The sequence below is a fragment of the Amblyomma americanum genome, chromosome 1 (assembly GCF_052857255.1).
Source record: "Amblyomma americanum isolate KBUSLIRL-KWMA chromosome 1, ASM5285725v1, whole genome shotgun sequence".
Lineage (NCBI taxonomy): Eukaryota > Metazoa > Arthropoda > Arachnida > Ixodida > Ixodidae > Amblyomma > Amblyomma americanum.
Window position 1 is genome coordinate 268,863,391 of NC_135497.1, and position 24,269 is coordinate 268,887,659.

Here is a 24,269-nt window from a genome sequence, read left to right on the forward strand (position 1 = left end):
TTTCCAGCCTAGTGAGTTCCTCAGTTTTCGCTGCTGTCCGCAGCGCAGCGCAGACCTTGGCAGCGCGCCAAGATGGCAGTGCGCCAAGTGTCCTGGTCTTTTATTTGGCTCAGACTTTGACTTTGTACTTATTATTATAAAGCATGGGTGCAGTGCCATCAAGCTGCAAAAGGGATAATACTGCTGACCAATATTGAGAAATGGCACCTAAACGAAGCCCCTGGTTTGTAAGTAGAGGCTAGCGTTTCCCCTTATTCGCAGCAGCAGCTGCTTGAAAGAACACGCAGACACTGCATGCAATTGAGGGGGTTTAAGTCTGCACCTAGGAAATGTCAGACAACACAGTATACAAGGAACATGCATCAACTGTAAGAAAGCACTGTTGGCATTGCAGGTGTTGTTCATGTAGCTTGTTAACAGAAGCTGTGCTATTAATCTACTTCAGGTTACCTGTCATCATTTTGCAAGGTGCTTCTGGAGGAGCTGGACAACATTCCGGGCGACAGCCGTACTCAAGTTGGCTTTGTTACCTTTGACTCTTCAGTACACTTCTACAACCTCGGGGAAGGGCTTAGCCAACCACAGATGATGCTCGTCTCGGACATCGATGGTAGGTTTCTGCACTGGACCTGCATAAGTGCCTTTAGTGTGGAGTGAAGAAAAGGGAATGTGATGGGAAACTGTAAAGGGTTTTCAGAGAAGCAAGGGAAATAGCTGGTGACATTCAAAGAGAGTGGCGGCACATAGACTTAGTGATGTGGTAAATATCATATTTACATGAATGTAATGCATCTTTTCACTGATGATAAAAATTTCTGTATTTACACTAATTTTCCAAGAGCACCGTTAGAAGCATCACTTGCAGGGGCACAGCGTGTTGTCCGATATATCAAGTGTTCCAGTGAACAGGAGCTCGATAAATGTGAATCACAGGTCTATGGGATTTTCAAGGGGATGTCCTCACTGTTCGATATGAACAATAATGTGATATTGGTCAGATGTTTAGGGGATCCACCAAGGTGAAGCAGATTTGTAATAAGGGAGCAATACTCATTGGCATTTCTGAGGAAGCTCTATAGCTTTCCTTTGTAGCCGTATGGCTGCGCTTGGGTTGATGCCAATGAGTAATTACTCCCTTATTAATAATGCGATATATCCAGGTTCGCTATATCTCAGATCGACTGTAATTAACAAAAAGAAATGGTATAGTTGTCTTTGACTCCTATTTAAAAAGCAGGACCAATCCAACGTTTCACAGTTTGCTGCTGCAGTCGGACAGGAAGGAGGGTTCAGTGCTCCACTGTGGTCCATTCATGGGGCAGCATTCACAATGTTCGTATGTGGCTTCAAAAGTGAGCCACACGGTGGGGTCCATTCAGGCTTGGCCAACACTGCCGCAATGCCTGATCTTGAACGCTATAACTCAAAACTTGTACCTCTCAGCTACTAAGATGTTTCGCTACTTTATTTGCTGTCCTCATCACTAGCAAAAGTTAATTTTATCTTTGCTTATGACGCGACAGTCATAGAGTTCATACTGACTCAGTCTTGTGTCCCCTTTGTGGCAGTCAGTGTAGTCTTCTGACAGCTATAGGTGTAACTTATTGAGTTATAGCGCTGTACTGTAGTGTTGTCACTAGTGCTTTTCTGTTCTTGCTCACACACCATGAGTAGCATATATTCATACTTCTTTTTCTATTTGTATTTGATTTGGTTCTTTCACTTCCCTAGTCGTATTCAACTTGGTTTCAAAAAAGTACTACTGTGAAAGCTTGTTAATTCGAACTCGGTTAATTCGATCTGTTTTGCCCAGATCCCGGCACAGCCCTGTGCATTTCAGTAGGGGAAAACTCCCGATAATTCGGATATGTCTGTATCCATAACGGTTCATTCGAACTTGTGGCTCCTGGTTTACACTGTTTCTCGCAGATAGAAGTCTGTCTATAGTGAGTACCAGTGCATTGCAACTTTACTGGAGACACAAAACAACAGAAAGAGAAAACCAAGCCACCCACACGAGGCGAAATGCATACTCTGGTGCATGCCGTAGCAGGTCTTTGCCGCTGGAGCACTGGCTGGTGCAGCGGGCACTGCCATTGCTCTGGCGCTGTCCATTGCAGGTTTTCGTTGTGCCGTGCCGCGGTCACTGGGCCTGCGATTTTGTGGTGGGCACAATGCAGTTGTAGTTTAGGCATTTGTGATTGGTCGCCACAGTTGTGCTTTTGTTGGTGCAGTACCTCCTACATTCTTTCAGTGCCTGGCAAAAAAAAATACACAGAGTAACACTGAAACAGGGTTCTCCATCGTGACATGTTTCCCTCGCTTCCATCCACATGACTCTTTCATTCCAGTGAAGGCGTCAAAACTGTGCGCCTTCTCACACGTGATGTGGCTGGTTGTGAGGGGGCTTCATCACTAGCGCGTCGCACCGTGAAGGATGCTGCGGAGGCCCTTATCATTTTACAGTGTTCTACTTTGACGCTCCTAGCAGTGTGCACACAATAAAGCACTGATGGAAATGTGTAGCTATTCCCTAGCCGTCTTGTTGCGTTTTGCCAGCAGTTTCCTGCTTTGCCGTTGATCAGCCGCGAACTCACTCATTCAATAAGGAGGTATCAATGCTTCATGACAGCATTCTGAAAACTTCTTTGTCATGGGAGCATTAAGTCAGACTGTGGTATTAAACTTTTTTTTTGCTGACAGCAAAAATAGAATTGTAAACAAGGTATTAGTGCACGAAATAAAGTTTATCGCTATTAATTACTGCTACGTGATTCTTGCCTTATTGGCGTAAGAAATTATGCTGATGCTGTTTCTTTTCATAGTTGTTTTGTGGAAAAGTATTTCTCTATTTTGAACTATGTGCACTGATAATCAAAATTATGCTATTTGATTTGCAACCAATTTTTATTATTTGTATATGCTTCGCACTTAAATTTGATATTCGCACACCTCTAATTTGTTTTTTTCTGGCCATGTTTCACAGAACATTTCATCTGTAATTTACATTGGCAGTATCTGAAAAGCATTAGCAAAATATTTAATTTGATTTGCACTCAATTTTTAATATTCAAATTCACTTCGCACCTAAAATTTTTCTATTTGCACAGCTCTGCTAATTTATAATAACTATGCTCATTTTGGACATCTCACTTTCTATCAGTGTGTAAATGCACATGCGAATTTTTTTTGCAGATGTCTTTGTGCCCTCACCAGACAGTTTATTGGTCAACATCCATGAAAGTAAAGCTGTAAGTGCCTCTTGTAAATGGTTTTTACCCTGCCAGCAGAACCATCGAACCTGTTCTGTTCTTTTTTAATTGTTGTTGCCATCGTGTGGATTAGCAGCTCCACTTGGGATATTTGTAGAAGGTGTCGTCACTGTGCACAGAACTTCAGAGAAAATTTATCTATGTTATTTGGCATGAAACTTGGACGTTATACTTTAACAATGTGTCCATAGAGAAGTTTATGGCGGCATATAAGAAAGACATGTATTTGAGTTTATTTTCAGAAATGAAACCAGGCATAGCTGTAGTTCAGCACATGTTTAATGAATCAGGTTTGGTTAGGTTTGGATGACATAGCTCAAGGAATAATGTACTGCAGTACAGTCGAGCCCACATATAACAGCCCCACTTAAGACGATCTTTTGCTTATAATGAACAACACCTGCACGACCGTCAAAATATACATTGTTTCAATGGCACAAAATCACACGTATAACGAACGTCATTAAGCCCTGCTGATCGGTTATAGTGAACGGATGGCGTAAACCCGGTGCCACGATGCGAGATAACCTGCCTGCCTCCGACTCCTTTGTGCGCCCGGTGCGCAGCATGTTTCCCGAGACTCATCGCAGGCCAACTGCCTGCCCCGTTTCATGCCGCTCTCGAGCAAGCTACCCTTCCCCGCCGACGCGCTTTCCAACATCGCCTTCCCCGCCCCTCCTCGCAACTCCGCTCCCCTTTCCTCCCTCTCTTGCAAATCCGCGCGTGGCCTCCGCAATCAACCACACCGCCGCCGGTGCCGATAGCGGAGGCCACGCTCCGTGAAGCAGGCCTTCCGTGGGAGCCGGAGGTGGCTGCCCTGACGCTCACGGAAGCCCCTCATTGGTCTCTCCGCTGGCGCTGTGCATCTGTATCATTAGCTTGATTGACTTGATTGCCGCCTGTGCATGTTGCGCGTCTACCCCATTGCGCGCTTTTGTCACTCTTGTTGCGGTGCGGACGTTTCAATGGCTTTGTTCAAATCTCGGGCCCTGGTTGTAATTCGGGATGGCGGACAGGAACACCGTGCCCATTTCCATTGTATTCAGCGGTAGAGATGATGAAAGCTGCCTGGGCGGAGGTGACGGCCATGGCGAGCGGAACTGTTTCCGCAAGGCCGGCATCGTCGACACAGTGTCTGATGCCGAGCCTGATGCTTCGGAAGATGACCAGCCCGGCGGTGATTTGTTGCAGCGCGTTGTCGACTCCGACATGGGGGGCCATGATTTTGGTTGAAATGATCGATGGCGACGCCGACACCGCGGAACCGTGCACGGACGAGGGCATCGTTTCTGAAGTGCGGGATGAGAGTGACGCGGAGGAATCAGATGAGGATGAAACTTCGGAGCCAGCACCCATAAGCGCGCCTGTAGCAATGAGAGCTTCAGAGAGGAGCTTCAGGGAGGAGGAGGAGGAGGAAAGGCAGGGAGGTTAACCAGACGAATAGCCGGTTTGCTACCCTGCACTGGGGGAAAGGGGCATAGACAACTTGTCTATGCCAATGGCCTCGGCGATAGCACGCTTCTGCTTTAAATAAACTGGAAACATCCCTCTTCGGATCTGCGCTGCAGAAACAGACATCCATCACGGACTTTTTCGCAAAGAAAAAAAATTTGTGTTTTGACAAGCAACTGTCTTTAAAGCTGTGGTCCACTTACAATGAACTTCGGGATATAACGAACGGATGCCGCGTGACGCTCATGTTCGTTATAAGCGGGCTCGACTGTATTGTACAAGGAATTGTGGACATCGTGCTTGTTTTTAATCCAGCAGCAGTGACTATGGACCCCTGTCTCTTTGGAAAAAAACAAAAGTCCGTAATTTCTGGTGAAAGCTTGCAGCTTGTTCTCTTGCTACAGGACACTGGCATGTGCTGCAGGCTGTAAGGTAGCTGTGGTCAGTGGTTCATTTTTAAAATAATTGTATTCCCTCCTTTTTGATCTGTGCAGCTTGTTCAAGATCTGCTGACAAACCTGCCATTGATTCATGCGCAAAATGGAGAGCCGACTAGTGCCTTGGGTGCTGCTGTACAGGCTGGCTACAAGTTGATGGTGAGACTGAAATCACCAATGGCTTACTCCCCTCAAAATACACTTGATGCATGAGGTTGCCGTCCTGTCTTGTGCAGAGTCCCATTGGTGGCAGGGTTTCGGTGTTCCAGACCATCCTTCCCAATGCTGGTCCTGGCAGCCTCAAGCCAAGGGAAGACCCCAACCAGAGAGCTGGGAAGGTCAGTATTAGGTTGGCCCCTGCCATGCCACTAACTGCAGATAAGCACAGTTTTCTTTGAAAATGAAGTTGTTCCAGGGACACAAGGCTGTGCGCATCACAAAAAGCAACAATATCAAGACCTCTGTGTGTCATGTCATAAGCAGCTTGCTCTTTTTTTTTTTCGGGGGGGGGGGGCATAAATACTAGGCATGTGCGATAGTGGTTTTTGGTTCAAAGTGAATAGTAATTTTATTTGAATAATTTTGAAGCAAATAATGTATTTCGAATACTACTGCTGGCACAGAAAAAACTTTAAACGATGCAATAGGCAATTTTAAAATATGTATTTTTCGAGCACACAAGGCCATTACATGAAAAAAACTAACAGTGCATTAAAGCTTTGCCACACTCATTGAAGCTATGTCTGTTTTCTACAAAAATGGCCATCGGAAATTGGGGGATCCGACCTACATGCAGTGCCGGCGTATCTTTGCAGCGTGAGACCTATATGTAGGGCTCCACAGCTGTTGCTTTTAAGCGGTGACCCCATGACAACTGGTAGGCTTACGCACCATGCGCTCAGCGCCACCCCGCATCGGATGTCTCGTGCTAGCTCCCCTTCATGCTTGTGCTGTCGTGCCTGTCTAGCGAATTTCTCGCAGAGAAGAGCAGCTGTGTCAGCTACAGGCAGTTCAGACTCCGCGGAAGTCAGTAAGGGAGCCGCACGTCCTTCTATTAGAGAGATTTAACAGAGCGCGATCTGCTTCCATGGGAGGCCACTGCACATGCGCAGGTCGCCCTGAGGATGCCACAATGTGCCAGGCTCTGGCTAGCTGTTTGCAGACCCGCCCCTTCGGGACCAATCAGGGCATGCACAGTGGTGGCGAGCAGAGGCGGATCGCACTATGCTAGATCTCTATTGATGCATGCGGCCGTATCGGTTACGGCGCGTGTGCACCACAAGTAGCGCGGCCACAGTCACCTGGCAGATGCAGATCTGGGCCTCGCACTTCCGCCTGCTTGCCTCTGTTGCCAGGAGCATGCGCAGGCTGGCTCAGGCTTACACTCTGAAGCACAGGATCATGGCATGGAGTTGGGGCTTTGGTTGTGCGTGTGCCGCGGTGCCATCCCAGAGGAGGTATGCCGAACCGAGACCACCTGCAGCAAGAGTTCCAGAAACATTATTCGCTCGAGATGAATACTTCGCGATTTCGAATACCGAACATTCGGATCGAATCGAATATCGAATACTTTACTGTTTGACGGAATATTCGAAATTATCAAATATTTGCACATGCCTAATAAATAGTTCTAAATACTAAGCATGACAGTGGTGTTTCGTTTCCTTTTTTTTTTAATTGTGGGCCTGCTGTTTTTGTGGCATATAGCGATAGTGTTTTCTTTAGTTGAAATTGTGATTGTAATATGCTTTTTTTTTTTCAGTTGAGGTTAATCATATTTGGCCTTTATTAAAGCAACAATATTTTAGATAAGCATGTAAAGCAACAATATTTTAGATAAGCATGTTGTGAAAGATTTGCAGAATATTTGGTTTGAACTCTGTGATGTATGAGCATATGCCCTAAGGTCTTTAGAATAAAATCATTCTAATGAGTTTTTAGTAAATGTGTAATTGTGATAGATGTATTTAAAGGGCAACTTTGGAGTTGTTTTTACCTCCGCGCATTTTACTGAATCTTTCACAGCAGGTTCACTGAAGTCTTCTGATCCTTTGTGCGGAATTTTGCTGCTGGGTGGCATATTGTTTTAGCGCAAATTAATTTTACTGTACATATGTACTCATGTAAGGATTGTACTCTTTTTTGCACAGTTTTGACGAGAGGTGCAGCCCTTACTGCCATTTGCTTTTTCCGCAAAATTTTTCAGACTACAGTGGAGCCCTAATTACGAATCCCTCTTTTATGCTGTGACACTCATTTTTATGACAAATTAGCGCAGTCCTAGTGAATACTTCAAATGCGTAATGGATTGAAAGTATGGATGATTGGACTTGTGCCTGACAACCGGCGTGAATTAACCACATAAAGCGAAACAGACTGCAAGATCAGTTTACTGGTAATCGTCATGTGATTCTAAGTTATTCAGATCTTCCGAAAATCTGCCGCTTGACTGGCAATAATGATGCCTTGGCCGACGGTTGGGAGCGGCACTCCATGTGCGCAACCTGTGGCCGTTGGAGTGAGGTGGCCTGTGCCTTGCCTGCTTTTCCGTGCGCTTCGCTGTTGAAGGCCTGGCGGTAATCAATTATATGTTTGTTTTAATGTGAGGTTATTGTGTGATGGTAAACTGGTAACAAGGCACTTTTCAAATAGTACCTTTGTGTGGCCCAGTTGGTGAGGCATCATGGAGAGGTGCAGCGCAAAAAAAAGGACAACATCAGCACTCGTCCTGTTTCCTTGGTGTCTATATCGTCCTTGTTTCCTTTGTGCTGCACCTCTCCATGATGAACTTTCAAAGCACTTTTGCTGCGACTTTGATGCAAAGCACGCTAGGCTTAGTGACACAAAGTGAACGGCACGCCACTAGGTGCGTATTCTGCCAGCACCTGAGCCTGGCAGGCGCCGAGTCGCATCGCCGCAAGGAAACGTGTCGCTAGCATGGGTGCACTTTATTCTTGCAGCATAACGTTTTGTGCTTTCTGGTGCGAATGTCGAGGGCACAAGTTGAGTTAACAGTGGTGAGGCACTGCGTGTTCACGGCTCCCAGCGGAGTCTGGCACTCAGGACATTGCGTTTGTAGTTGTACAGAGTGTCGCAGGTGGTTATTATCTGGTATCTCCCAGCGGAATGTACAACGCAGGCAAAATTATGGGGGTGTAGCCTTTGCATGGGGGTGTCATTTAAACGAGTGTACATAGTAAATTTTCTATTTTGTGGCCTCAGTTGGGGTGATATCTATGGGCAACCTTGTGAATGCAATGTCATGAGTTGTATGCCTGTCAGTATTCACTCGATGTTTGCTGGAGGAAAAAAAATTGGCCTTGTTTTTGGTTATTTCTGACCAGTAACATTAGAGGTTGTCACATTTGCCAATTTAACCAGTGAACGCGCACAAAAGAGATATTGTGACAGTATCTGTTTAGAAAAACTGTTTGTCGTAACTAAGACAGTCTAAGGCTAAGAAAACAAACTGTACTGTGACCATGTGAGCAAGCTTGGAGCTGTGAGATACAGGAGGCGGTGCTTTGAGTGAAGGTGGTGTCATTGCTATTTGCTGGTATTATGCCAGCTTTCTTTTGGTACAGTGGAAGCTAGAAAGCCATATTGTGTCTTTGAGGTGTCAAAAGATTTAGTGCCACTTTGAAAAGTGGCAATCCTTTACGGAAGAAAAGGTGTAGAAAAGCTAGCCGCAGTAAAAAAAAAATGAAGGTGGCTGCATGCTGCTTTACTTGTTGTGCCAGATTTGGTGGCATGTCATATGTATTGATTGATTGATTGATTCAATTTTATTTCTCAACATTCATACAAGGCATGCTTGTGAAGACATCTGGATCCCTAGCTAAAAGCTAGTTGGGATCCATGCAATTCAGTTTCAAAGAAAATTGCAGGCATAACTAAAATTAATTACATACATATAAAAGCTCATGAAATTAGAAATACATAAATGGGTACATAGAGCAACAATATTCAGAGCACCAAGCCTCTTTTACAAACACATACAAACACACAAAAATACATGAAAAGAAAAAAAACGCTGGCTTCACTCATTGTTTATAATATTTCTTCAATGACTCAGGAAGAGTTTTACTATGTTTGAGTTCACTTGGAAGCTTGTTCCACAGCTTAATACCAACATGGGCCATCCTTCTTTCTCCATAGACATTTTTCGTTTTCGGAAGGAAATTTCTATGAGTGGCGTTGCGAGTGCATAGTGGTGGGATACAGAATAGCGATGAGTGTAACGGGTAATTGTCTTTAAGGCATTACTTGCTCGTGTCACAGGGCACTTTTCCTTGGCTTCAAGTTTCTGGGTCTTGCTTACAGGAGATCTTGAACCTGCTGCCTGCAACTGATTTTTACAAGAAACTTGCCCTGGACTGCTCCAGCCAGCAGGTAGCGGTGGATGTTTTCCTCATGGGTGCCCAGTACATGGATGTGGCAAGCCTCGGTTAGTAGTCTTGTGTCGGCTAAGTGTCTTTTTATAGTGGCAGCTGTCAAGGGCACGCCTCCCGGTTCTGCAGTGTTACTGGCGTAACATGAAGGAGAAACAAGGAGGAAAGAGGAGTGGGTGCAGTGCCTTCAGTTCAGTGGTGCCCTTGGTGCACACTAGTTGACTTGTATTTCTTTTGTTTGCAAGGGCTACGAGTTTGGGTGCTGACTTATATGTTCGGAGTCTACTTATACATGGTAATGAATGCGAGTTGCAACGACTCTTTCCATTGTGAATTTTACTTCTAGTAAATGTCATCAAATTTTTGCCACATAAGCACACAAACAATATTGTGAATGTTATTCATTAGAAGCGACATTAGTTTTTCTTTCGGTAGCGTTCCGAAATATGTCCTTTGCAGACTGTGGCCTATAGCTGGTCTGTTGGCAGCTCCAGTCTAGTTAAGCTGCACTTATAATGTAGTGAGAACCTTGTGGTAGCTGCTAGTGTCTACACCTGCCATATTTTTTTTTCTGGAGCTACATTGCTTTCTGTCTCACCTTCTGTGCGTTGTTTTTCCTGTTACAGCCTGCATCTCCAAGTACTCTGCAGGCTGCGTCAGCTATTACCCAGGGCTGCACAGCACTCTGAACAGGAGCCAAGTGGAGAAGTTTGAGGCAGAGCTACGGTATTATGTGACACGCAAGATTGGCTTTGAAGCTGTTATGAGGATACGGTGTACCAAAGGTGTGTTTATTTTTACAGCAGCATGCATTTTCTGTTTAGTGTATGTATCACTATATCAGTGCAGTAAATGTCTGTGTAGTGGTGGTAGGAATGTGATAGAAAATTCGGACACACAATGACAGGAACCTATTCCTTTCCCAGTGCACATCATACTGCCATGTAATGAAGGCCATTCATTTGCTTAACATGTTTGCTGCCTTGTGGGTTACCGGTGGGTCACTTCGTGTATTCCTGCTGTGTGGCATGGTTACAGGGTTGCACTATGAAGCTGTGGGAAAGCTCGGGTTTTTCAAAGAGCCCCTGAAAAACTGTGGTAGCCTTTTAACGTAGTTAAACCGAGTAGACGTAAGAAAGCATGTTTGCTGGGTCGTAGGCACGTCTGATGACAATATTAGTTTGATAGTAGGGTAGGGTGGTTTATTCGACGAAGACTGTTGCACAAGTAATCCATGAAGCAGCGGGGGGAGAGGCAAGAGTCACAAGGAGCAGTTCTCCAGAACGAGCGTCAGCTGGCTGCCTCAAACTTCATCGTCATTGGTGTCAGCACATGATCATCTTCATCATTCCAGTAGTATTAGTTGATGAAGATGACGGATGTACAGTGCACAGTGCCAGAGTGTGTATATTAGTTCCATAGTAGTATTAGTAGATGAAGACGACAATGTGCAATGCATAGCGTGAGAGTGTGTTGCAGTTTAACATTGAGGCGTGGTCAGCTGCGGTGATAGCATAGTGCTCTTGTGCAGTGAGTGGCCAGCGAAGCTGAACTGCTTGCGCTGTCGCGGCAGTATTTATTTTATTTATTTATTTATGGTTTGGCCAAGGTCACCCTCAAGGTCAAGCTTCACACAAACTCGGTGAGCCAGTTTGGCCTCATGAAGTAGTGCTTTCGCACTAAAATACACATGCCAGGTTCTGTTGGTATCCGTTGTTGGTCCCAATCTGTTGAGTTTGCCGGAGGCTTACTGGCGTGTCACACTGCACCCAAGAAAATGTAAGGATGGCCCACCGGTGGGCCGCAATGCACCGGGATTAGGGCACCGAAAATCGCTGCCGTAGTCAACATACTAAGGGGGACGAGGATCTTAGAAACTTCATTTTTATTTGTCGGAATATCTTGCTGGAGGTTAGCATGCAGGTATTCACACAGTGCCGATTTCAAATATGCATTTAGATCTTAAATATCTCACCTGGAAGGAAATACGTATGTGGCAAAATAACATATCTTAATTAGGTCATTTCTTATGGGCATTTGTGGTAATTTCTCGGTTAATAAAGCTCTTTTAAGAATATGCAGACATTTGCAAAGGCCCACTGCACATTCTAAAGCTACGAAAACGCCTATAAATTCATTTTGTTGATCAGAAGTAAATAAGTCTGAAAAAAAAAACAATGTGGTAGTAGTTAGCCCGCATTTCAGCGAATTGCTAATCTGTTATGTTTAAGGGAAAAAGGAAAGCTTTAGGATGTGCGATGAACCTTTGGAAATGTCTACATATTGTTAAAAAAGTTTTTTTTAACTAAGAAATTATCATAAAGGCCTGTAAGAAACGACCTAACTAGGATGTTATTTTGCCATATATTTCCTTCCTGGTGCGATATTTGAAATCTGAATGCATATTTGAAATCACTCTTATGATATACCAGCATGCTAAGTTTCAGCAAGATATGTTGACAAATAAGTTTTTAAGACCCTCATCCCCCTATAAAGACTGCACAGTTTTCCTTATGATTACAGCAGTTGACACTGGCACAAGTGAAGCCAGTTCATTTCTGCCGGAGTACATGAGAAGGAGAGTGACTGTTTGTTAGCTTCTGTATGAACTGGCATGCTCCAGTGATGAAGTGCAGAATTCAGGTGAAAGGAAGCTGCATCAATTTACTATAATTTTACTATGTATTTTGGTATACTGTCTGCTGTTAAAGCAATTTTACCTCTTTGTGTTGTGCAGAAAGCACAGTAGAAACCAGCTGATGGGTCATAATGAGCAGGCATCAATCTATTTCAGTGACCACTTTAGGAACCTTCACAGCTATAAAAATGCAACAGTTAATGCATTTATGCAACATCTGCGATGCAGAGTAAATCGTTACGTACCATTCTCATATCTTGAAATGTGGAAAAAATTTTCATTTCGCTCAATAGGCACCATGTTTTACTGCAACAGCAGAAAGCAGTGGCATTTGTGTTTGCGGCCTAACATGGAGAAGAGACAAGGAGCAATGGATTTGTGGCGTCCTTTGTGCGTAGAGGCACAAACTAGTGCTTATGCCATTTGAGCCCCTGGCCAGATAAAGCGGCACTGTGTAGTGGGGCAAACTGTTTTTTCACCACTGAAAACAGCTGTCGCATAATGTTGTGTTGCACAGGCATGGTAACCTGAGTTTTTCTTTTGCTGCTTATCTTAAAATATTTTTGTGATAAATTCGGATGACTTGGAATCTGGCCTGGGAAAGCTAAAAAGAAAAGGTCATCAGTGAGCGATTTGCAGGCCTACAGGTGACACAGCGAGCCATGCTGTGAACCATTAAAGGGGCTCTGAATGGGGCTCTAATAAAGTTGCGTTATGCCAGTGATGGCAAAGGACGCTGGTTCACTAATATCTTCCAGCAAGATTTTTTGATGCGCTTTGTAGAAGCTGAGTTAGCTGTAGTCAATATTTGAATTTCAGCGTCTTTGCACCTTTCAGTCTCCTCTCGTCACTTTTTGTGCGCTCAAAGGTCGGCGCTCCTCCGACCTTTGAGGAGGGCACGAGTATCAAAAAGTCGCCAGAAAGGGCTCGCCAACTTTCGCGTGTGATTAAAGGTTCTCTGCTGCGTCTAGAAGTGTATTATTTGGCTCAGGTGTTCATGACAGCACAATGCAGTGATTGAGCGAGTAGATGTTCTCTCCTCGGAAGGTTTTTCAGAGCCCCTTTAAGCAGGTCCGTGCTGCGCCGCAATGTTCTTCCCTTGCTGATACCCTGTACCATTTTCTACATAGTGCAGTTAAGCTACTGATAGATTTGAAGCTTGGCGCCATTGCAATGACATGAGACAAGGACGGGTTCTGTTTCCCAGGGCAATGGCAGCCGAGCACATTGAGAGAGAGGGCATGCAGAGCGGGCACTTCTAACCACCCCCCCCCCCCCTTTACCTATTCCCTCACTCTGTGGTTAGCTTCGTTGTCTGAGCCACAGTGGAGATGGTGGCAATCTTGCTGCCACCGCATTATCAAAGTGATCGCACGCCCTGAGCTGGCACTCATTTTGGTGGCTGCGTTTGTTGTGCTGTCGCGCTGTTGCACAGGACTCCTTTTCTTACAACTAAGTGCTTGGTTTGTATAGTGGGGCTTGCATCACAAAATAAATTGAGGTAGAAGGCTTAAATTCTTACAATGCACATACAGTGCACTGAAAATTTTGGTACTTCTCTTATCTCGAAACTGTTTATGTTGAAATTTCCCACTGTTTTTCCAATTTTGCATTAACAGGTGCTTATTGTATACTTTCTTTTTCTCTATCTGGTGCAGGGTTGGTGATCCATACGTTCCATGGCAACTTCTTTGTGCGCTCAACGGATCTACTGTCGCTGCCCAATGTGAACCCAGATGCGGGCTTTGGAATGCAAATTGCTATTGAGGAGAGCTTGGCTGACTGTAATGTGGCCTGCTTCCAAGCAGCAGTGCTGTACACATCCAGTCGAGGTATAATAGTCGCAAGACCTCAATTTCTTTATTAAATTGTGTGACTGTTACCTTGGAAAATGACATCGAGACAGTGATATATTGCTCGGCTTCCCAAAGGCGTTTCAACATTGTTTCTTTAGAAGCAGATTGATATCAACATTGTTTCTTTAGAAGCAGATTGATAAATCTGAGCACCAAGATTTCTAAAAAAATACTTATTTGGTAACAAAAAGCATAATGTACCGTAAAAACCGGACTATAGGTCGGACCGGAATATAGGTCGACCCCCTAACTAATCAATTCTAAAAATGAAAACAAACAATCTTTTTCAATGGAAAAAGTACCCTAAGACATCCTTATCTTGAAACAAATGCGACTCAACAGGTTGCACAATGATGGCAGTATTTATTTTTATTTAAATGTTACACCCGGCCAGTTTTGTAACAGTATCGCGTGCCCATCGGCCCGCGTGTGTTTCTGGCACACAGAAGTACGGCGCCGTAGAGCAAAGCTCTTCCTCTTCATGAATCGCCGCACCCAGGATGGCGAGCCCTTGAATTGCGCCCTCTTGAGTCTAGAGGCATGCGTGATCTCTACCGCATTCACGTGGATACATTCGGCAGTCACAGGCAGCGATCTTGCACGCAGCCAACCTTTCCTTCCAATTCTGGGTACACTGCGGTCCACCCACGAGATGTTTTCTTCTGGTTGCTGCAAGTTGTAATACGCAGCTTCTGCTTCCGCCAGTACTGAATGCTCCTTTCGGATACTCCAAATTCATGCTGTGCCGCTAGGTTGCTATGAGCTTCCACATACTCAATCGCATTTTTCTTGAAGGCAACAGTGAATTGCCATCGGCTTCTGCTCATTTTGAAACAAAATGTGAAAAAGCAGCCTTTAACCAAAATAGCTTTGCAACAACAGAAACGCAAAATGGTGGTGCGAGACCGTCGCTAACGTCGCCACGCCGCGCTGCTGCTGATGGCAATGGTGATGGAGGCTCTTGACTTCATCCGCCCATTGTTGCAAGACTTCGTAGTTTTTCTACCAATGACTGGTATATAAGACGGGGGTCGACTTTTGGCCACGGTTTTTTGAAAAAAAGTTCGACCTATGTTCTATTTTTTACGGTATTTGAGAGCGGCTAAGATACTTGACTTTGTGTGACACACGGTGAGACTGCTTTACTTTTGCAAGACTTTCGTGGGGTTTCGAATTTAGAATTCATATCATTTAATCAGCATATTTGGCTTGATTTTATTGAAGTGAAAATCTTTTCAGTGTGAAACCCACAACTGAGCACGGTTTGTCTCCCTCAGGGGAAAGGCGCATTCGTGTGCACACACTGTGCCTCCCAGTGACTGCAATGCTCCAGGACATTCTTGGGTCTGTAGACCAGGAAGCAGTCATGGGCATGCTTTCCAAGATGGGTGAGTGGGTCCTGATAATCCTCCTGGTAGAGGTGGTGTATTGCTGACAGCTGACTGAAGTGTGTGTGCAGACATTGGTTTTACCATCAGTAGTTCAAGGCGTTTTAGCTTGCAAACTATGTTAATGCTCTGTCTGCTTGTGATGGGAGTCAAACTCAGCTACAATGAAATTTCAGCCACAATGCAGAATTTTTGGTTCCCAGTCAGTAAGCCTTATAAAGCAGTGTAATTTCCTGCCACAATGAACATTTTTTGGAGTGAGTTTTCAACGAAGTTTATGCAAGAAAGTAGGCGATTTTTTTTTTTGTGCATTTGAGTATACCTAATGAGTTCAAAATCTCCTTTGGTTTGACCAAAAATGGCTGCCGAAGTCAGTTTGCAGTTTCAGAGGCGCCACTTACATTCATGCGGAATTGGATTGAATGTGCGGACATGAGTGTATAAGGGCGCAGTCCAGTGCACGACTGCCTGCGGGAGTTTTGCCGATGGCTTCGACTCTGTGTGCAACCTGTGATCGTTGGCGCAAGGTGGCTTTTGGCCTACCCACTTTTTTTCTCATTTCACTGATGAAGGCATGACGGAAATCAGTTGTACGCTCATTTCATTGTGAAGGTGTTGTGGTGGCGGTAACAGGTAACAATGTTAAACCTCTTATGTTAAACAGGGGCTAGTTGCAAATCGTTTTCATCGCAGCTTCATTGCAGAGCATGTTAGGCCTAGTGAAACTGAGATAGTGGTATGGGACCAATCCGCTGCCTGTGGCTAGCACATTGTTGCAGGAAGTGTATCGTCGGCATGGGTACACACTAGTTAGTGTCACTTTTGTGCCGCAAGCATTGTAGTAGTTTTTTTTTCTTTCTTGTGCAAATGTCTATTTACAGGCAATTGCGGATTTATGGCGGTATAGGCAGAGTCTAGGCAGAATGATGTGTTGCCTTGTATGTTTGTGCTGTGCGTCCTAATATGGTATAAACACATGTAAGGGCCGCACCTGTGTATGGGCCGCACCCTGTTTTCCCCAAGGAAATAGTAAAAAAAAAAGATCCATGTAGGGGCAGCACCCAAACTTTCCTTCACCCACGCAGGAGTAGCCTTTGAAATGTACACGCTGTGACTTCCGCGATCAGCTCCTGCTGCAAGCAACGGTACGTTTGATCGCGGAGGCCACACACACACACACACACAGGAGCTTCCAGGTGCCGCCCATGGATGGCGCCCAAGGCTGTGGGTCATCATCATCATCGTCAACTTTTTTCTCCACCGCGAGCTCCCGCATCCATATCGGTATCAGTATCACCAGCTCCAGCTTTTTGTGGCTGTCAAAGACATGGGAGTTGTGGTAGCATGTTAGTTCACCGTAGTTATTACTTTCATGTGCTGCTGCTGAGCATTGCAGTTTTAGCACAATGGGCAAGCACCTTAATATCTACACGGCTCGGAGTTTGCTCTCGAACATGGCAAGCGTGCGGCGGGCAGGAAGTTCCACTTGGCCGAGAAGTGCGTCCAACGATGGTGCAACTAAAAGGATGCAAACGGAACACAAGCTGCAAAAAGCGCGCTTTCCTAGGCAAGCTGTGCAAGTTTCCCAGACTGAAAGAAGAGCTGCCCTGCTGTGTGATGGAGATGCGGAACAACAACTGCGCATTGACAACGGACATGCTGCACAACTTCTTTTGGGATGAGCATGCACCAGAGCACAGCACCAGCTCGGAGTCTGAATACTCCGTGTGTGGCAATTGAACGTAGAATAAATGCTGCTCATTCCCTGATTAGTGTGTTCTCACTTAAAAAATTCTTTTTTTTTTCGCACATCGCATGTATGGGCTGCACCCTGAAAATTTTTGGACCTTGAATCTTAAACAAAAAAAAAATTGTGGCCCTTACACGTGTTTATATGATAGTCTTAGAAGAATCAGGGCGACTGCATTTTTGCAGCGTTATTTAATGTATCTGTTCTGAGGTGCATGTGGCACTAATTTTGTGCATGGTGACATGAACGCACATTCCTCATTGATGCTGAAATGCCATCGTGCAGCGCAGTTGCAGTACAAAGTCTCGCAGGACGAAAATAGGTCCTTTTATGATGTGCGAAAAAAATATTAGGCATTTTGGTGGCCAGTATAGCGGGTCCATTCCATTGTTCGAGATTGCCAGAATAACTTCAAGATAGCAGCACGGCACTGATTTTGTAATGGCAGAAAACCAAAGCTGATTTTTGGAAATAATTGTTCACAAACTATGCACTTCAATCTGTCAGTGAATGTTCTGGCCAGGTTTCATAGGTACGAAGTTTCCGCTTCAGCGGAACCTTTTGTGGGTTCTGTGAATTCCGTAGCACGTTTTGACTGCCTTACTCACAAAAATTGTTCACTTTAGATTCACTTTGAACTCGAAAACCACATTCTGTGCATGCCTAATTCTTAGATTGTTTTTGACAAGGGTTGTACGTAATAATTGGCTGTGTAATGTTCAGTTCGACATGCAATCCATGTGATGGTGGCACCTAGACAGTTGCGTAGCTGAAATTCTGTTCAATGGAGCTGAATTTTACTGTACCTAGGTGTCTGAATGCTTTGAAAAGGCTGTTTATATGACTTCCTTTTCTTGCATGTATTCTTGGTGCTTTTACACAAAACCTGGTTGCTGCTAGCAGATTCCTGCGGTGTGATGGCAGCTGGCTTTGTAGTGCTGCAGTGCTTGCGTCTCTTGATGAGCAGTAGTGACAGGGACACCAGCTGTGGCATGCGTTCTTCAGGTGGTTATTTAAAAAGCTAATGAGCAAATTTGAGAACCAAGTGAGTGAGAAAAGCGATGGATAGGTGTGTGGTAATATTAACTGGATCAACAACAACGAGGGTTGTGAATGTGAAGTGGGACAATGCCATTCACTGGTGCATGTGCAGCGGTGGACCGGAGTCTGTCATCGTCAGTAGTGGATGCACGAGAGGCACTGGTCAATGCCTGCTTGGACCTGATCCAGGCCTTCAAGACCACCCTGGGTTCTGGCCAGGCTGCTGCACTGGGGCTGCCTATCCCCCACTGCGCCCGTCTGGTGCCTCTCTACGCACTTGCACTCATGAAACATGTGAGTAACGGGGAATGGAGGGGTGTGTATCCTTGCAAAGCCTTTCGCTCTTGCAGGTCTGACAAGCTGCACTTTCTATCCTGTTTTGCCCTTGCTTTATGCATTTTCGTGCTGCACAGAAGTCTTATGCTACAGCTGCTGAGATCTGATGCTTTTCTAGGTGCATCACTAAAGGGCTATGACTCTTGGCAGGGAAGACCCATGCACCGATTTGTAGAACGGTTTTCATGAAAAGTGTGCATTTTGTTAGTAGTGCTAATTGCAGAAGGTGAAACATGTGCAGTCTGATGAAATATGCAGTATAACCAGAATGTTGAAGTGCTGTGTTCGATTCCTTCTGCTTTCTTGGAGCAGTTTGGGCTGATACAGATGGTGGGCTTATTGCAGACTGCATTCCGTGTTGGCATAAGCACCAAGTTGGATGAACGAGTGTTTGCCATGGAGCAGATGAAGACAATGCCTCTGACATACCTGATGACTTACATCTATCCAGCATTGTATCCTCTACATGCACTTGATGACCAGGTAAGTTCTTTAGATAAACGGATCTATTAACAGTGACTGTTTGTTTGCTAGTTGCCATTCTTGCTGCAGGTGATAGGCAGGTGCTGCACCACTAAAGGCAGGACAGACCTGGATGGACTTGCACAGCAGACGACATTCACTTGAGCTGAAATCATTTGCTATAGTGGAATTTAGCTTGAACTTCACAGTAACACTGGGTGTGGCTTCTCAGACCTTCAGGGTAGATAAGCCTTTCAATATACAAAACCAAATTTTGGTCAAAGAAATGGTATGCAGATGTCTGGTGGAACTGCTTACCTGCTGAACTGTTCATTGGGATGAGGATCGCTTAGTTTGAACTGGATTTGCTGGTGGTAAACTTCCAATTTTGCATTAAAGTTTGCTGGGAAGTGGGAAAAAAAAATTGTAAATATATCTGAAATTACTGTTTAAGACACTCAGTGATGATCACTGTTTCATGCTGGATTCAATGTGCAGTTTTGGTCTTTGCACACAGCTACACCAGCATGACTATGCCACTCACTGTGAGTGCAAAACAAAATGAATGCCTGTTTAATCCTGTATAAGTTGTGTAAATATAATTGTTAAATAAGCCGCTGCAGTGGCTCAGTGGTTATGGATGTTAAATCCCAATAAAACCATAAGGAACCCCAGGCAGTTATAACATATCTGGAGTCCTCCTCACAGCCAAGTGTTGCTTTTGCACATAAAGATTTTAGTTTTTGTAGCTGTGTCAGTGGTCTGTTACTAGTTATTGCAAGTAGCACAGTTTTGTGTGCATCATTAGTGCTGTGGATTTCTTTATGAAAAATTCACTCATCTTTTGCTGCTGGTAACCACAAGGGCAATGCGTGGGCATGCATTTGTTCAGCAGGACGCCTTGGAGCTGGATGATGGGACATTGGTGTGCCAGCCTCCACGGTTGCAGTTGTCCTTCGAGAACATCGACAGGCATGGTTGCTACGCTCTGGACACAGTTGACCGGCTTTACCTCTACGTGGGCCGTGCGCTTAGTGATCACTTCTGCATGAATGTCCTGGGCGTGCCAAACTTCTTAGCCATTCCTGAGGACATGGTACGTGATTTGCATATATTTTGCTTGAAGGCATCAGTTGCTTGCAGGGATGGCAGCTTTCAAAATTCTTTTGCTGCAACCATTTTGCAACATAATTTTTTTTATTGAGTGAAATGCAGCCTTCTAAATGCGATCGAACCTTAAGCACTTCAGGCGCACGTTTGTGGCAGAACACTAATAGGTAGGGAGAGATTGCAGAGGCAAGGCAGTGGACATCAGTAGCATGGTAGAGAGTGAAATGTGAAGAGAGCATTGCCAATCTGAAGCAGTGGGAGGGAAGGGAGGCTGGAAGCCTGATGTCAGAGGCTGCTGTCGGAGGCACGTGATGCAATGCATTGCATCAACAGCCAATAAGAGGTGTGCTTCAAGGTTATGCGTAGCTATGTTACTGCAGCACAATTGTTTTTGTGTCTAAAGTGACTGCTAAGCAGAACCCACAGTGCACGGTGGCATGCATGTTGGAAGAGGAAATGGTTCAGCGCCAGACTTAAAGGTGCACTAAAGAGGAATCTGAACTCGTCTTTTTACCGCGGGAACTCTATCTACATGTTCCGAGCATTCTTAGAATCTTCGAATTATTGTCCTGTGCGGCCGATTGCCCTAATTAAATCAGATTAAACGTCCCGGCTCCCGCCTTTTTTTTTTTAACTCAGCGCGGTAGGTAGGAGGAGTCAACCAATGCGTCAGCCAGTCCCATGGCGGCTTCGCTTTCGCTTTTATTTTGTTTTTTAGGTTTCTGTAAATAAACAGTTACAGTCGCAGACAATATAGCCACAGATTAGACCCACGGATATAAAAATACACGTGGACTCTTTGATTTACGTATCACTCCGCCGATGGCAGAGCGGCGAGCCACCACGGGACTGGCTGACGAGTTGGTTGACTCCTCCTACCTACCGCGTTGAGTTAAAAGAAAAAGGGCAGGAGCCAGGATGTTTAATCCGATTTAATTAGGGCAATTGGCCGCACGGGACAATAATTCAAAGTTTCTAAGAATGCCCGGAACGTGTAGATAGAGTTCCCGCGGTATAAAGACGAGTTGAGATTCCTCTTTAGTGCACCTTTAAATGTGCTGAGATGAGGGATGGTACTATGTGAGGGAGGCTCTGGAGTGACGAGACTTGTGTTTGCGTGAGGTTTAAGAAGCGAAACTCAGCAAGGCAGCTTGGAAATGAATGAAGAGTGGCTGCTTCTTCCAATACGTCAGCAGGGTGCTGTCATGTCCCTTCCATATTTAATTGCATTGGCTGAAGAAAAAAATTCATTGGAGACACTTAGATATCTCTTAACTGCGGGAAGGCAAAAGCCGTTTGTGACTCATTGCACTGATTTGAATTTGCCGCGCTTAAATTGATTTCACGACAGAGAAGAGCAGCTGGCGCGAGCGCAGGGCAACGAGATCACGTGACCTAAAATGTAACGGACGGACGCGAATATGCGCTATTAAAGGCTATTGCCTTAAAAGTGCTGGCTGTGAAATGCTGCCCCAGCTGCCATGTAGGAGGGGCCATGTAGTGTTTCCTTGGCGAGCTGTAATACGCTTATGTCCTGGTTTCAGTGTGCTGCAAGCACCCACGTGAGCCTAGTGACACTCTGCACAGTGATTTCAGCTATATTTTTAAAAACGTGGGCATTGAAGTTGCTCCTTCCAGAATAGGTATAAACAGACAAGTGCACACTGAAATGGCCTTGACAACTAGCATTCAATTTGTTGTTCTTATATTTTTAACTACCAATTTTCTACTTTTCTGCTCATCATCATCATCATTTATTTTACCCTTAAAGGCCTCTTTTGAGGCATTACATAAGGGGGGAGGGGGACAAAACAAATACAATTGAGAATAAAACGTTAATACAATAAACCATAATGCAATACAATAAAATGAAAAACCATACATCACAATATGACTGTCAGTGCTGAATGGTGAAAGGCTGAATTAGGCGGTAACAACAAGAAAAAGAATAAGTGTGTAATATAACTGTAGTTATATATAAATATAACTACAGTACAAGCTTGATACAAATCTCACGGGGTCGCGAAAAATATTCATATAATCCAAAACAAACTATCTGTATGTAGACGCATAAGAAATGCATTCATGCATATGTACCGTATTCACACGATTGTAAGCCGACTCGAATGTAAGTCGACCCCCCCAAATCACATTTCCGAAAAGTAAAAAAAACTTCCGAGGTTGTTTAAGCTTGGCCTTGAATAGTTGAACGTGATAGCATTATACAGCGGCTGCCGTTTATCTCCAGCCGCTATTGGCTGCCGCGCGCGGGCACACTTTGGAAAACGAAAATGTATTAGTCACTGGACTATTCGTCCACACTTGCGCCATCGTCCTCACTAGCGCTGCTGTCGTGATCGCTGCTGCGGTCCCACAGCACGTCGTTCTAACGTCGTCGTCCAGCAAAATCCCGCGCTTCGCAAACAGCCACATCACGACATCGCGTGGAACAGCTGAAAATTTTGCCTCGCTGCAGCTGCCACACCTGTATCACGTTACGAACGTCGAACTTGCGGCCCGGCGGGCAGCTGTTCGTTTCTTTGGCGTAATGAATGGCAGCCATCTTGAATGTTGCCGTGAACAAGCACCGGTCACTTGCCGGACCTGGAGCACAAATGATGACTGACGAAGCATTACATTAAAAACTTGTAAAACGCGGCCGGCAGTAGTCGAATGCTCAAATGATGACTGACGAAGCATTACATTAAAAACTTGTAAAACGCGGCCGGCAGTAGTCGAATGTTTCAGAGCCAAAGAGAAACTACGTGTGAATGCCATCGGCTCTTCCGTCGGCTACCGACATTCCCCGGCACTGCTGCCGTTCCGAGTGGGGGTGCCGTCTCGATTGGAACAGCGGCCCTTCCACCAACTATCCACTCTCCCTAGAGTGCGCATTTGAAAGTAAAAAGAAAACTTGTTGGACGCTTGAGCTTCCCTTAGAACGCGATTGCATTATCGGGCCGCCGTCGCTTATCAGCAACCGCAGTCAGCAGCCACGTGTGGGGTGCCAGTTTGCTGCTTATCGATAGCCGCCATCGGCCGCCGCCACGCGCGCACGGGTAGGGGATGCCAGTTTTGCGCGTTTACATAGCAGCTGCTCAAGGCCAGCACCAAGAGCGATGCAACGGAGCCACGCAGCAAAAATGCAACCATGCTGTAGCATGCCTGATATCTCGTCTCGCATTTACTTATAGTGCGATGTTTTCATTTCGATTGTAAGTCGACCCCCCACTTCAGGTTTTCAAATTTTAAAAAATAGGTCGACTTACAATCGTGTAAATACGGTATTTGTAGCGGACAGGATTTACGATGGCTGTACGCTACCTCTCACTCGCGCTGTTGGCAGTGTGCAGGCCACGCGCCATTGCCTACTGCTCGTGGTGTGTACTGTGCAAGCGGCAGTTGCACATCAGCAATATGCAGGCAGCATTTAGTGCTCAAGGGTGCAAGTGCCTTCTTGTTATCAGTAGCAGTGCAGGGGAGTGTATTGAACACCTGAAATTCGGCACATTGTACACAATGCACTCCAGCCAGGAAATTTTACAAATTCTTATCCTGAAATTCATATCAACTGTGATAACATTATAGAGATTCTACTGTACTTGGTAACTGAGCCTAGTAATTGTTGCCAGCGATTGCAAAGTAAGGTGTATATTAAAAAGCATTTAATATTGTAAAATTATTTTAACTGCTAGAGGTGTGTTCAAGCTTGCGCTAACCTGAAACATTTGGAATCTAAAAATAGAGCAGGAGAAGGTTGAGGACACACTCATTAAAAGTGACAGGAGATGATTTTGATGCTTATCCGTGTTGTCGGATGATCCCATGCACCTCTCATTTTCACAGACTGAGCTGCCCCAACTAGCAACAGAGGAATCTGAGAGGGTTCGGAATTTCCTCTCCTGGACGCAGTCAAGACGGCCATTCTACAGCCCGCTCAGGGTTATCAGGTATGGGCATCGGGCAATGGCTATGACATTTGCTGCAGTGATAATTCTGTGATCTGCTAGAGGTGAGCAGTGTCACTGGCATTGCAGCTTTCTTTTAATGGCATTGGTTTGGTTCCTTTCGTTTGTGCCGATGTGCGCATTATTGTAGACGAAATGCATTAGTGAAAGGTATCAGGTTAGCTGTGC

The 24,269-nt window shown here is 45.1% G+C and overlaps 1 protein-coding gene across 4 annotated transcripts in view; it reads left to right on the plus strand.

Annotated features, from left to right (window-relative positions):
• The window catches only part of Sec24AB (Protein transport protein Sec24AB), a 51,969-nt gene that overhangs the window by 25,828 nt on the left and 1,872 nt on the right, over positions 1 to 24,269 (plus strand). For 2 of the 4 annotated variants that reach the window (XM_077649187.1, XM_077649189.1), the window contains 12 exons: positions 446 to 610; positions 3,196 to 3,251; positions 5,219 to 5,320; positions 5,398 to 5,499; positions 9,485 to 9,608; positions 10,179 to 10,337; positions 13,849 to 14,022; positions 15,324 to 15,434; positions 18,338 to 18,519; positions 18,907 to 19,044; positions 19,916 to 20,119; positions 23,980 to 24,083. In XM_077649187.1, the coding sequence (XP_077505313.1) occupies positions 446 to 610; positions 3,196 to 3,251; positions 5,219 to 5,320; positions 5,398 to 5,499; positions 9,485 to 9,608; positions 10,179 to 10,337; positions 13,849 to 14,022; positions 15,324 to 15,434; positions 18,338 to 18,519; positions 18,907 to 19,044; positions 19,916 to 20,119; positions 23,980 to 24,083 (1,621 nt within the window). The remainder of the gene's footprint in view (positions 1 to 445; positions 611 to 3,195; positions 3,252 to 5,218; positions 5,321 to 5,397; positions 5,500 to 9,484; positions 9,609 to 10,178; positions 10,338 to 13,848; positions 14,023 to 15,323; positions 15,435 to 18,337; positions 18,520 to 18,906; positions 19,045 to 19,915; positions 20,120 to 23,979; positions 24,084 to 24,269) is intronic. The other 2 variants (XM_077649188.1, XM_077649190.1) reach the window with 1 other exon arrangement.